Source organism: Xiphophorus maculatus, chromosome 14 (assembly GCF_002775205.1).
Source record: "Xiphophorus maculatus strain JP 163 A chromosome 14, X_maculatus-5.0-male, whole genome shotgun sequence".
Taxonomy (NCBI): domain Eukaryota; kingdom Metazoa; phylum Chordata; class Actinopteri; order Cyprinodontiformes; family Poeciliidae; genus Xiphophorus; species Xiphophorus maculatus.
Window position 1 is genome coordinate 12399142 of NC_036456.1, and position 14155 is coordinate 12413296.

Below are 14155 nucleotides of genomic sequence, written 5' to 3' on the forward strand. Positions count from 1 at the left end.
AAAAAACATAATATATATAGGAAACAGAGATAATTGTTGTATTAAAAAAAAAAATAATAATAGCAGTCAAATAAAACCCTGAACAGAGAAAAAGGGTTTGCTATATTTGCTGTTCCTGACAGTCGTCGTCTATTTGCTCTGCTGTTCATCCAAATGATCTTGGTGGTACCGCGGCAACCAGACAGATGTCACAAATCCGTCAGGCAGACGCTGGTGGACGTCTCCACGTAGATGCAGCCTCTGGACCCCGAGCGCAACCGTCCCCCTCGCAGATCTATCACGAGGCTCCGGCTCCTCTCGGATTCTGTCGTCTGGAGTCGAGCCGCTCCGAGGAGGGAGTCCCACAGCAGGCCTGTGCTCCATAGCTGCACATATGCCAGCATGCATGCAGGTTATTACTGCAAAACTCAAAACGTTTTCATATTAGCTTATGATGGGAGTAGACTTTAATATGCTTTATTGGGGTTTCATGTAGTAAAACTCCTAGGGGTGGTGTGTAAAGTTTGGATTTAAATGGCTGCATAAATATCAAGATTTGTTGACAGATTGCAGAGATAATTGAATAATTTGAATCACACATGTCACACTTGGAGCACAATGAACACTTGTCCAACCAGATCAAAGCAAATTAGTTTATAAAAGTTACCAACTGAAGCTTTACTCTATGAGTGACCAGAAGAAAGCAATTCTTTAAAGTGAAACTTTAAACATGTCATGCTGAAAGTTTCCCAAGACTCAACAAACACATTTGTTAGGAAGCTTCTCTGGTCAAACGTGATCAAAATGTGAAAGTTTAGTCCCACTAGCAAAACTGTGTGTGTGGCAGAAAACATTACACCATCTAATGGAGGAAATATGGTGGTGGTAGAATCATGCTGTGTGAAAGTTTTTCTGCAGCAGAGGCAAGAAAATCGCGCAGAGTTGATGCGAAGACGGATGGAGCAAATTGCAGGATAAACAATCCTGCAAATTGCAGGATAAACAATCCTGCAAATTGCAGGATAAACAGGTAGAAAACTTATTAAAAGTTGCACAGGACTCATTTTTCTTCCCACTTTACATGATCAATTACTTAATGTTTGTCTATCACATAAAATACGTAAAATACATCAAGATTTTTGATGTATTTTTAAGACAAAATGTGAAAACCCTCAAGGGTTATGAAGACTTCGTGTAATGCACAATCGTCTGACCGGGTGTGAGACAGAAAGCGTCAAACCTCGACAGAGATGTTGTTGTCGGGGTATCTTCTGTAGAAGATGGCTCGGAGGTTGAATTCGGGGTTTCCGTCCTCAGCCTTGAACACTCTCGTCCTGATGGCGTCGCCCTCACACCGCACCACGGCGTAAACATCTGGAGCTGTGGCCACGAGGCAGGAAACCCGACGTGATGCAAAGGAACAAAAACAGAAGGAGCTGAAAACAGAGCGAATGGAAGCAGTCTGTGGCCAAAACAATGTCTTCTTCTTCTGCTAAGCCACCTGTTTGTTTGGGAGGTTTGAGACCAGATGCCCTGTGCAGATGGATTGTGGTCACCACCGCTGGCTGAGGTAGAAAACACTGGAACAAAGATGGAGATGGCAGTTCTTCCTTTAGTTCCCTTCAAAGAGGAGAAAAAAAAACAGAACCGGGATTATGAGATGTATGCTGCTACATGGAAGAAAAATAATTAGTCACGAATCAATTCCTGTTTCTCTGAGTAAAAACTGATTTTTTTAACTGGAGCTAAATTAATAGATGGAAACAATCAATCTATCTGCCCTGATGAACAAACATAAACTAAAAATCGAATCAATTGAAGAGTATTTGGGAAACGTTGCCGGTTTCAACCAACCGGAGACTGGAAATGCTGCATCATCTGTTCGCTCATAAACATTTATGGTTCTGTTTTGCTCTCCAGGTTTCGAGTTCTGTGTTCTGGGTTTGTTTTGCTTTTTTTATATATATTTTCGTGTTTGCCTATTTTTTATTCAGTTGTTATTTTCTCTCCCTCCTCCCTCCGGGTTTTTTTAGTTTGGTCACGGTTCGTTCCCATTCGTCACATGGTTTCGGAGTAAAATATTTCCTCATAACTTCATGGCAGCTTTTGAACTGTGCAGTCTGTAGCTTCAAAAGCTGCCTTAAATCTGTGAGTAAAGTCAACTTTCCCTTGCAAAATTTACACCTTACAGAGATGAGATGCATTGATGCTGTTGAGCTTTAAGAAAAGCTTAAAGTTAAACTTCTAACCGAATCAAATTTGGAAAAGCAAGCCGGTCAATACCAGGCTACGAGGTTTATGATGAATTTACAGGATTGTCTCAATAACACATTTTACTGGATGATAAATTGTCCCAGAATTCATTGTGATAAACAATATTATTGTCTTGAGATCATTTTTCAAGTAATATATTAATATAAAGAATACTGCACACTGCAACTGAACGATATCTTAAGTATCTAAAACACCAAAAACATCCAAAAAGAGTAAATAAAATCCAAACACAACCAAAACCATAAATAGAATGCATAATGAAGCCTTGTTAAACAAATATCCCTTCAAAAAAATATTAATCATCTGAATAGAAATTATGGAGCTCATTTAAATGTATTATGAGATTTATTTATTAATTGATTAACTGCTTATTGTCTATTAGGAGACCTGACCCTCAACACTTTGTCTTAAATGTCTTTTTGTGTGTGCGTGTGTGTGTGTGTGTGTGGGCGTTGGGGTGTGTTCATCTTCATCTGACTTTTTTTGCGCTACGGCACACCTGAGTTGGACATTAGAGTGCGAGAAAAGCCTCAGCAGGAAGCGTCCGGTGTCGCCCGGCAGGAAGGTGGTGGGCAGCACCACGTATCGACCCGAAGCCAAAGTTCCCCTCAGAGTCACACTGCGGGAGTCCATGTAGATGGAGCTGGCCGCCTGCTCCACCACCAGCTGCACTCGGCTGCAGCGGTTCGCCTCCACCTCAACGGGATGAGATGGTGGGAAAAGGCGATGAAATTTCAAGAAGCGAGAAAAGGTTCGCGTTTTGTTTAGAGCTTCTGCCCACCTTCAGCACCTCGAAGCCTATTGGCAGGTTTTCCCCTCCTCCGTTTTTCTTCAAGACCCTCCTATCTTCCTGCTGCAGACAGATCAGCACCTCCTCCTCTTTGCTTTGCACCTCAAACATATACTTAAAAACAGAAGGCAATGGGGTAAATTTCAGCATTTTTTTCTGTTTGTTTAGGTATGTTTTATGATGTCTGCACCTGTGGATTGTGCAGAAAGCTGTCCCTGTGGTTGATGCACCCCCCACAGCGACTCCTCCTGTCCATCTCCTCTATGACCGCTCCCCTTTTCGTTCCTTCCTGACTGCTCTCCCTGACCTTCTTCCCTTCAGGTCGAATGTTGCTCAGGGCCTGAGCAGAGCTGCTGTACTTCCCTGTAGAAAGAGGCGCTGTGCCGAGGGCATCTGGAGAAGGAGCCCACTCCCCGTAGCTCTGTGTCTCTCTCCAGTGTGAGCTCGGCCACAGCAGCGTCCTCTGCACCAGCCGGCACACCACCACGTCTGTGAAGTAGCAGCAGAAGTCCTGGAGGTCCATCCTGTTTGGAGGGGAGGACAAATATAATATAATATATATATATATGCATGAAATCGCTTGAAAGGTTGGAAAAATTATGCAACATATGTTTGTGAAGATATAGTTTGAGATTCTGATTGAAATGCTGCGTGCCAGAACTCTCCAACATCACGAACAACAATCCCCATCTTCTCCCGCTCTGCTCGGCTCAGCTGCTGCCACTGCTCTGACCTGCAGGGGGCGCGCAACAACAACAAAAGGCGTATTCATCGTAATCAGCTGCATAGTGTACCACGGATTCATTCACATTTTGTCAAACTGACACCTTAAACTTCAACACGTTTTATTCTAGTGGGATTTTTGTGATAGACTAGCACAGAAGTCAACAGATTTTAATGGATTGTCAAACTCTATAGGTTGGATGGAAAAACAGCCGATTGTAAAATCATTTAATAGATTTAACTCAGTAATGTGTCAACTGGTTGAATTGTATCAGAGACATGAACTAAATAAGCGAAACCAAAATGTGCAGTGGTCCTAGAACTACAGCTGAGAGAGAAACAGCGGTCAAAACATCTTCACTGACCCAAGGGGGAGAAACTCTACAGACTTTATAAACATTTCTTCTTAAATCTTTCTAGTATGTGACTTTTAGAAAATCTTTATGTAAAATTTTATTGTGAATTTTCCTCTCATTTGTCTTTTTGTTATGTTCTGTATTTAAATCTATTTTTAGCATTTTGTTCAGTGCATTTGGCAGTTTTTTTTTCTTTTGCACATTTTTAAAGAAGCTTGTGGTACATGTGGTTTTTCAATGACGAGACTGGTGGAGTTTATAGCGAAGATGCCCGTCTCCAGATGTGTCATACTGGTAGAGACACAAAGGATTTGCAGCTGTAATTGCAGTGAAAGGTGTTTCTATAAAGCATTGCCGCAGGAGGGCCGACGACAAATGCACACCACACTTTTTAGATTTTTATTCGACACATGAAATGCTGCATAATCATCTATCATATAAAATTCAGCTTAAAGCATTAAAGTACATTTGAGTATAGCGTGGAAAAAGTTCAAAAGGTGTGATCACTTCTGAGAGGTGCTGTAGATGAGCTCTACTGTGAAGCAGATGACAGAGTGTAAGAAATAAACAAGTAGTGTTTTAACTTCTGGAAGGAGTCATTGGTCCATTGTGGCCATTTTTCTCGGTTTTCTCAGAGCTTCGTAATGTAAACAGCAGATGTTCCCCTGTAAAACATTTGCCTAACTGTTGTAAAATGTCTGAAATTGTCCAGAAAAGTTGCAGTGGCATTGTAAAACGTTGTAAACTACATCGTCAGCTGAGGCTTTATTCCTAAAGCGCCTACAAAATGCGCTCAGCAGTCAGAAGAAAAGGTTTGAAAGCGCCCTCACCCCTGACTCCAGGCTCCTTTCCAGTCCGTGGTCCCCCACGGGTTCCTCATGCGCACCATAAAGAGTCGGAACGTCCCGCCTGTCCTCGGCGGATTCTCCGCCAGCCTCACCTTCCTCACCGCTGTGATGCCATAGGCGTGTCCTCGTACGAGCCCGCAGTCCAACACCGACTCCACCGTCTCCCCCTCAGCTGGCTGAGAAATGTGAAACGTTTAGTAATTTACCAGTACCGTCTGAAACGTTGAAGCCCCTCAGGGTCACAGAAAAGACAAAGTCCTACCCGGATGGAGCATGTGATGAGGGATTTGTGCTCATGGACCTTAGCTAATGTCTGGAAGAGTGCCTTCCTCCGCTCGCTGCTCAGGCTGAGGGCCTCACAGTCCAGGCTGAGAGGCTCCGAAACTCCTCCAGTGAAGTCGATGAGGGCCTCCGCAGTGTTTCCTCCCTCTAAAGCCTCATAGCAGCCATTTAGTCTGAAACCGAAACACAAACTGGTTCAGGGAGTCGCGTGTGACACTCAGTTCATCCCTTTCTAGATGTCAGTCAGTTCATTTGCAGGAGATTTGTGGCTTTGCCTCTGGGCTTTCAGTGTTGTGGGGAGTTTCCCCTAATCCACACAGGCTCAAAATTAGACATAAGTTTACACACATTTACATCAATTCTCTCATCTTCTCCCACTTCATTGCAGAACGGCTTCCTGGCATGCCCGGCTTTTCCTTCTTTATATGTATATTTGTACAAATGATTATTTTATTTTTATATTAATCCATTGTTTTCTGTTTTTATTTAATATTATTTTATTTTTTACTTATTTTTATATTATTTTTTTTAGCTTTAATCTTCCGAATTTTTCAATAAACTTCAATTATTTCAGATGGTCGTTCCAGTAGCTTGTTTGAGCGCTTTATAAATTATGTAAAAATCAAACTAAAATGAATTTAATAATATTTAAACAATTTCAAGGCAGTTAAATAAGGGCTCAAAAAACCTTTTGTTTTTGCATTAATGTTCAGGCATATTTGGGTCCAACGCACCAGCATAGCTGGACGCAAGAGCCCCACTGCATGATTCTACCACTGATGTGCTTGAGAACTGGGGTCTTGTTGTTATGTTTAAAGCCTCACCTTGACTTCTCTCTGCTTACTTTCTGTTATTGTGGCCATATGTTTTAAGTTTCTTTCTCCAGTTATCATAAAGTTTACCTCCAATAGAAATAGGGCTGGTGCATGTGGTCCAGGTTAAAATGCATTGATTCATGTTCACTGTTCAAGTTATAACATGAACTACTTCTAGTTTATTGATCATAATTTGTCTGAAATGCAGATTTGGCAAATGCTCATTTGCTAAAACAGTTGGTATAAATCACATATTTAATTTATTTTATCAACAGTTTCAGGAAAAAAACCCAACTTTGACTGGAAAGTGTCCATTTTGCCTTTTTACCCTTTAATTGCCATCAAGTCAGCACAAACGGGACTTAGCAAGGGGGCTTTGTTCTCTTTTTGGGAAACTCTGGATCTCTGGAAATGAGTGTTTTGAACCTTTGCTGAAGACCTTATATGATTGCCGAGGATATAGACAGGGTTATTTTAAAGAATATAAGTAGCTGCCAAGCTTTGAAAGAATATTAATGCTCCACTTGTCCATTGGACACAGTTTTCTGCTTCTCCTTACTTGGCGTAGGCCTTCTCCAGCAAGGCGCTCCAAAACTCTCTTGGTGTTGCTGAGCGGCAGAAGAGCAGGACTCCATCTTGACTGACCGGCAAACGGTCGTCCACCACGACATCAACCCAATGCCCGAAGCGCCAGAATCTGAAATGGAAGATCCCTGCGTACAGGTCTGAACGTTTTGGGTTCCACTCCTGATCCATGTGGTTGGGAATGACCTGAAGTGAGGAGAAGGGATGCATAAGATTAGGGGAAAGTGTAAAGGCAGGGCACAGAGCTGATAGGACAATGAGGGAGAACCTTCTTCCACAGTGAAGGCTCGGATGCCAAGCAGGAAATGGCTGCCACCATCCAGCAGTTACCCAGGCTGCCTTGGTGCAAGTCGCGAGTGCTGATACCATCCACAAACAAACGAGGGTCCCTGCAAATTTCCTGGATAGATGAGAGACGTAACAAAAGTCCAAATTAGGATAAAAAGTAAATAAAATCTCATCAGTCTACAATGATTAACTTCCATTCATTCAAGGGGACAGAAAACATGACGTTTTTTTTATATAAAACAAATCCTGATGCTTTCCAGACAAATGATGAATATGGGGGAACTTCTCTATCCACATGTGGATGTATTTAATGGAAACACAGACCACCTTCATCTACTCCAGTGATTCTTCATGTCTTCCTCTGAGAATGTACATTATCATGATTTATTCCACGCTTGCTATTAGTTGAAACTTTCTTTCGGATTCCAAACTGAGTCCGAACGTTCTTCTTGTTGATATAGTGTCCAATGCTAACTTAATAAACATCATAAAAGTATGAGGACAGTAATGGTTGATGACGTCAGAATTGGGTGGACCTCTGTACGTGCGTAAAGGGAGGATAAATTGGCCTCGAGGGCCCTGTGAGAGTGATTTTTTTTATGAGTACAGCTTCGAAGTCCGAAGAACCGAAGAAGACTTTTGGTTGAGGAGTAAAACATCTTGAAGAAGCAAGAGAATAACGACAGTTGCCTCCTTGAAGACCCTCGTCTCTCGTAGGATGGAGAATCTGTACCGGCCTGCTCGTCCTTGGAGGATTGCTCAGGGTGGGGAGGAGAGAGGAGCGGTTACACCCTAGATAGAGATACCCAGGACAAACAACCACAAGCACACACTCATACCTGAGTGCAATGTAGAGAGAGCAATTGACAAAACAGTCATGGTTTTGGACATGTGCGGGGAGCAAAAATAAGTAGAGAGAACCTATGTATCTGCAGGAGGAACATCCAAACTCAAGGTCAAAAGTGCCCAGGCCAGGATTCAAACTCAGGATCTTATTGCTACAAGTTCTAGCAACTGCTCCACCATGCAGCCCGACTTGCAAAACCATAAAATGCAATTCCAGACTTTTTCAAAACAGCATAACACAAACCAGAAAGGATCAGAAGGTAACATAACGTTTACAGCACAAGCTGCACCCTAACTACTGTAATAAAACATTCATTCCCCACCATAAAAACATAACCGTTTCCCCAATAAACCTGCAAATTATAAAACCTCAAAGTTGGCTGTTTTTATTCACATCTACATGGTTGGTGTAGCTGCAGTTTTCAGCTACAGTGGCTGGAAGCCCCAGCCATCACAACACTGCTCTAAAAACAACCAACTAGTCTATTTACACACTGCTGCTTTTTCTGAACTCAACCATTGACACTAATATGGCTGTCCATCTGCATCTCCTCCTCCCGGGGATAGAGTTTCACTGCCTGACAACCTCTCTAATTATAGAAAGCGCTTTAATTAATCCACTTGTTGAAATGCGGCACACTGTAGTTGCCTTCTCAATTTAGATCAGGGACCAGAGATGATGGATTCATAAATTAGGCTTTCTAGGCATTTGCTAGGATTGCTTTCAGTTTTATTTGGACACTTTTACTCCACAGCAAACTCACCCGTGGCCTCTTCCAGGTCAGTCCAGGTGGGGGCGCCCTCTTGTAGAAGAGGGATTGGTTTGTGGCAGGGAACAGAGGGTCTTTGAAGAGCGCCCCTCGACGTAGGCAGGAGCGCCTCAGCTTGTCGAAGCTCTGGTCCTTAAAGCCACTCACCGCTTCCAGCATTCTCACATCAAACGACTAAAACGAGATGGAAAGATAATGATAAAAAGGACTCAAACAGAGAGGAAAAAAACAACTTGATACATCACATAATGATATGAGATCATGTTGCCATTTGCCATTCAAACACATTAGATTGTAGTCTGCTCCTGTTACCACAGCCTACGATACCACATGTGGTCTATTAGAAATCATGAAAAGTAGTTTTGTTTTAATCAACCTCATAAATGTTTCCCGTTTTGTCTGAAACTTAGAAGCTGTTCATCAAAAACTTTCACTCAAAGCTGGTTGAAATACAAAACCTCATGGTTTTATGAGACAGTTCCACTCGGTGGTTTACCTTTGGAAACACCAACCCTCCGTCCGTGTTATTCTGCCTAGTCTGTGTGATGAACCAACACCACTAGCAGATATAATTACCTCAAAGCATAAAACTTCCACCATCATGCTTGACAGTTACACAGGTCAGAGTTCTTGGGTTAGAAAGTCTCAGTTTATTTCCATCAAAAATTGTCAGGAAATCTTTGGTGGAAAAACTCCTCCTCCACCCAATAACATACAGACTACTGAGTTTATTTCAACACAGACAGCTTTTATTTTAACTTTATATCAGTATTGACATTGTGGGCCAGCTGTTTTTGAATAATTAAGGATTTTACCGCTTCATCTTGTTTTCCTAATACTTTCCACCGAGTACTTAAGGAAAATAAACACTATCCTCCTGAGACCCGGGCTTTTGTTTGATGTGCATTTTTTATGTCTCCTTACTATTTGGGATTAGTATGACCTAATTTTAGTTGAAATTAAATTTTAGCTTTCTATGTGCTCTTGAACTATGTCAAAACCAATGCCCTCATATGAGGACAATGGGTCTGTTTTTGCATATACATTTCTCCTTGTCATTTGGGATCATAAGGACCCAATTGGCCTAAAAATGAAATTTCAGCTTTCTACAATAAGTGGTTTTCTCAAAACCCAATGTCCTCAGACGAGGACATTGGGTCTATCTGTGTGACGATAAGACCATTCAATCAATGTTATTATTTACATCTGTGTTTACAAAAATGTAATGTCCTCATATGAGGATGCAGGGTCTCAGGAGGCTATGATAGAAATTTTGTAAACCTTGTTTTTCTTTGCTTCTATCATGTTTTGTATTATAGGACAGGCAGAGAAGAGTAACAATGCTTTTACCTATTTTAAGTCTGTCCAGGATGTTTCACGCCTCAAGACAAGAAATGAAGTTATGGTTCATGAAATAAAATAAAAAAGGAGTGCACAGTTTCACATCCTTAAAATGTGTCTGTGTTTATGTAACAGCTTTAGGGCGATACTTGAGTGTTTGTGTTTCTGTGTAACTGTATCTCCCTCCACACAGACAATAGACAGATGGTCACCATGCAGGGTGACATAATACACTGTTACAGCTGGGAATAACCTCACACCAGTAAAATCTACTGGTAATGCAGTTTTTGACACGTTAGCCTCACACATCTGCATGTAAACTTCCATCCTCCTGCACAAACAAGGGTGTTTTCTGAGCGTTTGGGCGTCACTTACTGCTTCTTCCAGCGTGCTGTCAGGTGGTCGTTCCTACACTTCCTTCTTGTCCTTGTTTCTGATGTCTCTTCCATTCAGTCCTCATCTCAACATGGTTTGTAACTCCAGGTCGCCTTCTGCCGTCAGGTTTTCCTTCCTCTTCCTCACACTCTCCTGGAGGATCGGTCGCTGTTGATCGTGCTGCAAATGTCACCTGAGAAACCAAGAGGCTGACACCTTCTCCTTTAACTGCTTCACTGCCAAATGTCACATTGATTAGACCCAACATATACAATGTTGAAGCTGTGTACAGCAAACGGCTCTGAAGGAGCTAAATTAGGCCAGGGAGCTGGTTCTAATTTTAGGCTGGGTGTATTTTGAGAAACACTTCAAGAGGAAAAATGGGAATGCTGACAGCTGCTTTAAAAATTGCAATAAATAGACATCAAATAGACATTTGAACACAAACAGATCCGACGGTACAAGGCAATTTTGATACTTTAATCTGTTCCTGTAGTGATGTGTTAATACAGGATGTGAAATAGGAATTGTGTTTTTCTCAGTTTAAATATTTCTAAAGAAGTGATTGGCATAAAATTTTCCAAACCATTATGTTTACATACAAAGTAATGCACACATACAAAAGAAAATAAAATACAATTAGTTCTGGGAAAGCCTTTTTGATTATTAACTTCTCCTGTATTGAGAAACTAGTTATTAAATGTCTCAGATGGGGTTTTGACCCATTCCTTCACACAAATGGAACCACAAATCTTGAAGGTGCTGAAGGTTCTTTTAATGCACCCCCTTCTCCAAAGATGGTGCGTTCAATGTCTAAAGAGTTCGGGCTTGCGCTAATTTGACCAGAATATATTCTCCCAGTATTTCACTGGATTGCCCAGAGCTTCTGCAGCAAATGTTAATCAAGTTTTAACATGCCTTTTCTTCAACCGTAGTCTTGCGCAGTGAGTGTAAACAGAGATCATAAAAAATTAGGACTTTCGGTAAGAATTTCATAAATAATAAAACCATCAAGATGCAAGTAAAAAATTTTATTTTACGTTTGAATTTCATTTAATTTTCTTGTATCTCAATTTACTAGACCTATTTGCCCTCGATATGTATATTTTTTACACTTTATTTGAACAAATCGATGTTTCCTCTTTCCTTTTTCTTATCCTGCCATCGAGCCACCAGCAATCGACTGGTCGTGCCTGCTTGGATGCAGTGCGCATGCGCACGAAGAAAAATGATGCCGATGTGGCTGAGGTGACGCTAAACTTTAATTCTCTCCATTTTAAGCACATATTCAGAATGAACGCGTTTATTCTGGCTGTCGTTTGTGTCTGCGGCTTTGCTGCTGGGAGTGAAGACGAGAGACTGCCCAATAAGTGCGAAGGTTTGACGATAAAAAGACTCAGGAGTCGTGTTTGTTGCAACTTTTCTGTTCTGTTCTTTTCGCGAGTCGGTAATTAATATTGGGTTGTTTGTTTGTTTGTGTCAGTTTGTAAGTTTCTCACAATGGAGCTGCAGGAGACTCTGGAGAAAACTGGCCGCTCTAAAGAGGTTCTGGAGGTTGGAGAGGTGCTGGACACAGGCAAGAGGAGGAGGAAGATTCAATACAACACCTCGTAAGCCATATTTTTCATAATATCCTTGTGTTTTAACTCAATGCCAGGATAGAAAGAGATCAGCAGTGACCTTAGAGAAGCCGCCTATATATATATATATATATATATATATATATATATATATATATATATATATATACAGTACAGACCAAAGGTTTGGACTGTACTTTCTAATTCAATGGGTTTTCTTTATTTTCATGACTATTTATAAGGCAAGAAATCCCACTTATTAACCTGACAGGGCACACCTATGAAGTGAAAACCATTTCAGGTGACGACCTCTTGAAGCTCATCAAGAAAATGCAGAGTGTGTGCAAAGCAGTAATCACAGCAAAAGGTTGCTACTTTGAAGAAACTAGAATATAAGGGGTATTTTCAGTTGTTTTACACTTTTTTGTTTAGTGCATATTTCCACATGTGTTATTCATAGTTTTGATGCCTTCAGTGTGAATCTACAATGTCAATAGTCATGAAAATAAAGGAAACTCATTGAATTAAAAGGTGTGTCCAAACTTTTGGTCTGTACTGTATATATATATATATATATATATATATATATATATATACATACTTTCACTTGCCCTACTTTAGCAATAATCCCTTTCTTCTAGTAATGTTTTTAAAGTTGTTGTGAGCTGATTATTATATTTGACATGGTTGTAAAGAATTTCAGGTTCGGTACATATTTCAGGTACATAATGACATCTAGGTTTTTTGTACGAGCTATTTGGCTTTGTTGCATCCTGTGTGTTTTCTGCTTGAGATTATACTAGTTTTCTTCTTTGTAGAGAGTTTGTGTGTTTGAAGTTTTGCAAAGAGTTTTATTGCCTGCGTTTGTTAGAAGTCAGTATTTAGTCTTTCATGCTGTATTTCAGAGAAACTCGTCTGACCGAGGCGGTGGACAACATATGCGAGCGCATCCTGCAGTACAACGTTCACGCCGAGAGGCCTGGTAGCCTCAGATACGCCAAGGTAGTGAACGCCTCGTTGTACTGAATGCGTTTCTCCAAAGCTTCGTGAAAGTTTGGATTACTTTCTACCTTTTTCAACACTAAATTGAGCAATGTGTGTCCGCTTAAGCATGTGGTTTATCGTTTTGTGTTTGACGTTGACTGCAGGGCTCCAGTCAGACCATGACGACGCTGAAGAATCTGGTCAACAAAGGAGTGAAAGTAGACCTGGGCATGCCATATGAGCTCTGGGACGAGCCGTCTGCGGAGGTGACAAATATGAAAAAACAGGTAAGACAGAGAACACTCCCCTTCCTAAAGGTAAACGATTGTCAAAACGGTGGGGGGTTTTTTTTAGACAAAGTGTGTTTTATGCGATCAGTGCGAGACGATGCTGGAGCAGTACGAGGACGTGGTGGAGGAATGGTACTTCCACCATCAGGACCGGAGGCTGGAGAACTTCCTCTGTGAGAACCACGTCCTGAAGACGTCAGAGCGAGGTGGGACGGAAACGGAGAGACGCTTCAGAGCTACTTATTTAAAATTCTGATGCTCACACAGTGATAAGGAAGCCATTAAGAAAGTGATTTAAATGGGAAATAATACTTATTTGAATCAAAAGTCTAAGTTGTCTAAACCACGCATTTAAAATTTCACAGATTTTACATATATGCTCTTCCTGAATCATGTGCTTTCTTTTATCCAGAATGTCTTGAGGAGGTGTGGAAAGGCGACTCCGGTCTTAAAGGAGGAGCTGAGGAAGAAAAAAGAGCAGATAAAGAGGGAATGACACACGATGCCAGAGAACTTTGAGGGAAAACTTTTGGACGAAAGTGAAGACAACACTACACCTCAGCTGCATCGCAGAGGACAGAAGCCGAAATTATGCATAGAGGAAGTCTGTTATTCTGTTTGCAGATGGATAATCGGCATGTTGCAACATGACACTTTATATATTATTTGCATCACAGCAGTATTTCTACTTCATATTGCCCCATGTACAGTTTTATATATTTGAAATAAACCTTTTTAACAACATAAACCGCTTATGTGACGTCTTTAAACTCAGAGCTGCTGCTCAGGTAATCAGTTCTGATTAGATTCGGCTGTGAGGCTCCTGCAGACAAACGGCATCAGAGAGCCAAACAATGCCTCCTCTTGCTGCTTATTTCATCTTTTCTGCCTATTTTCTGAGAGCTCAGAGCTTCACGCATCAAACCGAACCGGTTTTTCTATTTCACTCTGACTTGGCTGCTTTGGAGGTCAGCTCTCAGGCTCTTGAGGTGAGCTGTCAGGAGGACAGCATGGAGATCGTGATGAGAC

At 41.3% G+C, this 14155-nt stretch overlaps 1 protein-coding gene and 1 pseudogene across 3 annotated transcripts; one reads left to right on the plus strand and one right to left on the minus strand.

Annotated features, from left to right (window-relative positions):
• On the minus strand, positions 1–10548 carry LOC102222880 (annotated as a pseudogene).
• Positions 10549–11460: 912 nt separating this feature from the next.
• On the plus strand, positions 11461–13862 carry LOC102223133 (protein canopy 4). 3 transcript variants are annotated; one of them, XM_023346584.1, is made up of 6 exons: positions 11461–11520; positions 11756–11882; positions 12758–12854; positions 13001–13123; positions 13215–13332; positions 13539–13862. In XM_023346584.1, the coding sequence occupies exons 2-6, from the start codon at positions 11773–11775 to the stop codon at positions 13643–13645; spliced, it is 555 nt and encodes a 184-aa protein (XP_023202352.1). In that variant the 5' UTR covers positions 11461–11520; positions 11756–11772; the 3' UTR covers positions 13646–13862. The 3 variants fall into 3 exon arrangements, with proteins under 3 accessions (XP_023202352.1, XP_023202350.1, XP_023202351.1); XM_023346582.1 differs by having other exon boundaries at positions 11487–11650; XM_023346583.1 differs by lacking the exon at positions 11461–11520 and adding an exon at positions 11562–11642.
• The last annotated feature ends 293 nt before the right edge of the window (positions 13863–14155 follow it).

What these genes read in the sequence shown, in the direction of transcription:
- LOC102223133 (XM_023346582.1), top strand. Translation starts at nt 11,566, where the DNA reads ATGAACGCGTTTATTCTGGCTGTCGTTTGTGTCTGCGGCTTTGCTGCT. An exon ending in ACTGCCCAATAAGTGCGAAG is followed by an intron (nt 11,651 to 11,755) that starts GTTTGACGATAA and finishes TGTTTGTGTCAG; the next exon opens with TTTGTAAGTTTCTCACAATG. An exon ending in GTAGCCTCAGATACGCCAAG is followed by an intron (nt 12,855 to 13,000) that starts GTAGTGAACGCC and finishes CGTTGACTGCAG; the next exon opens with GGCTCCAGTCAGACCATGAC.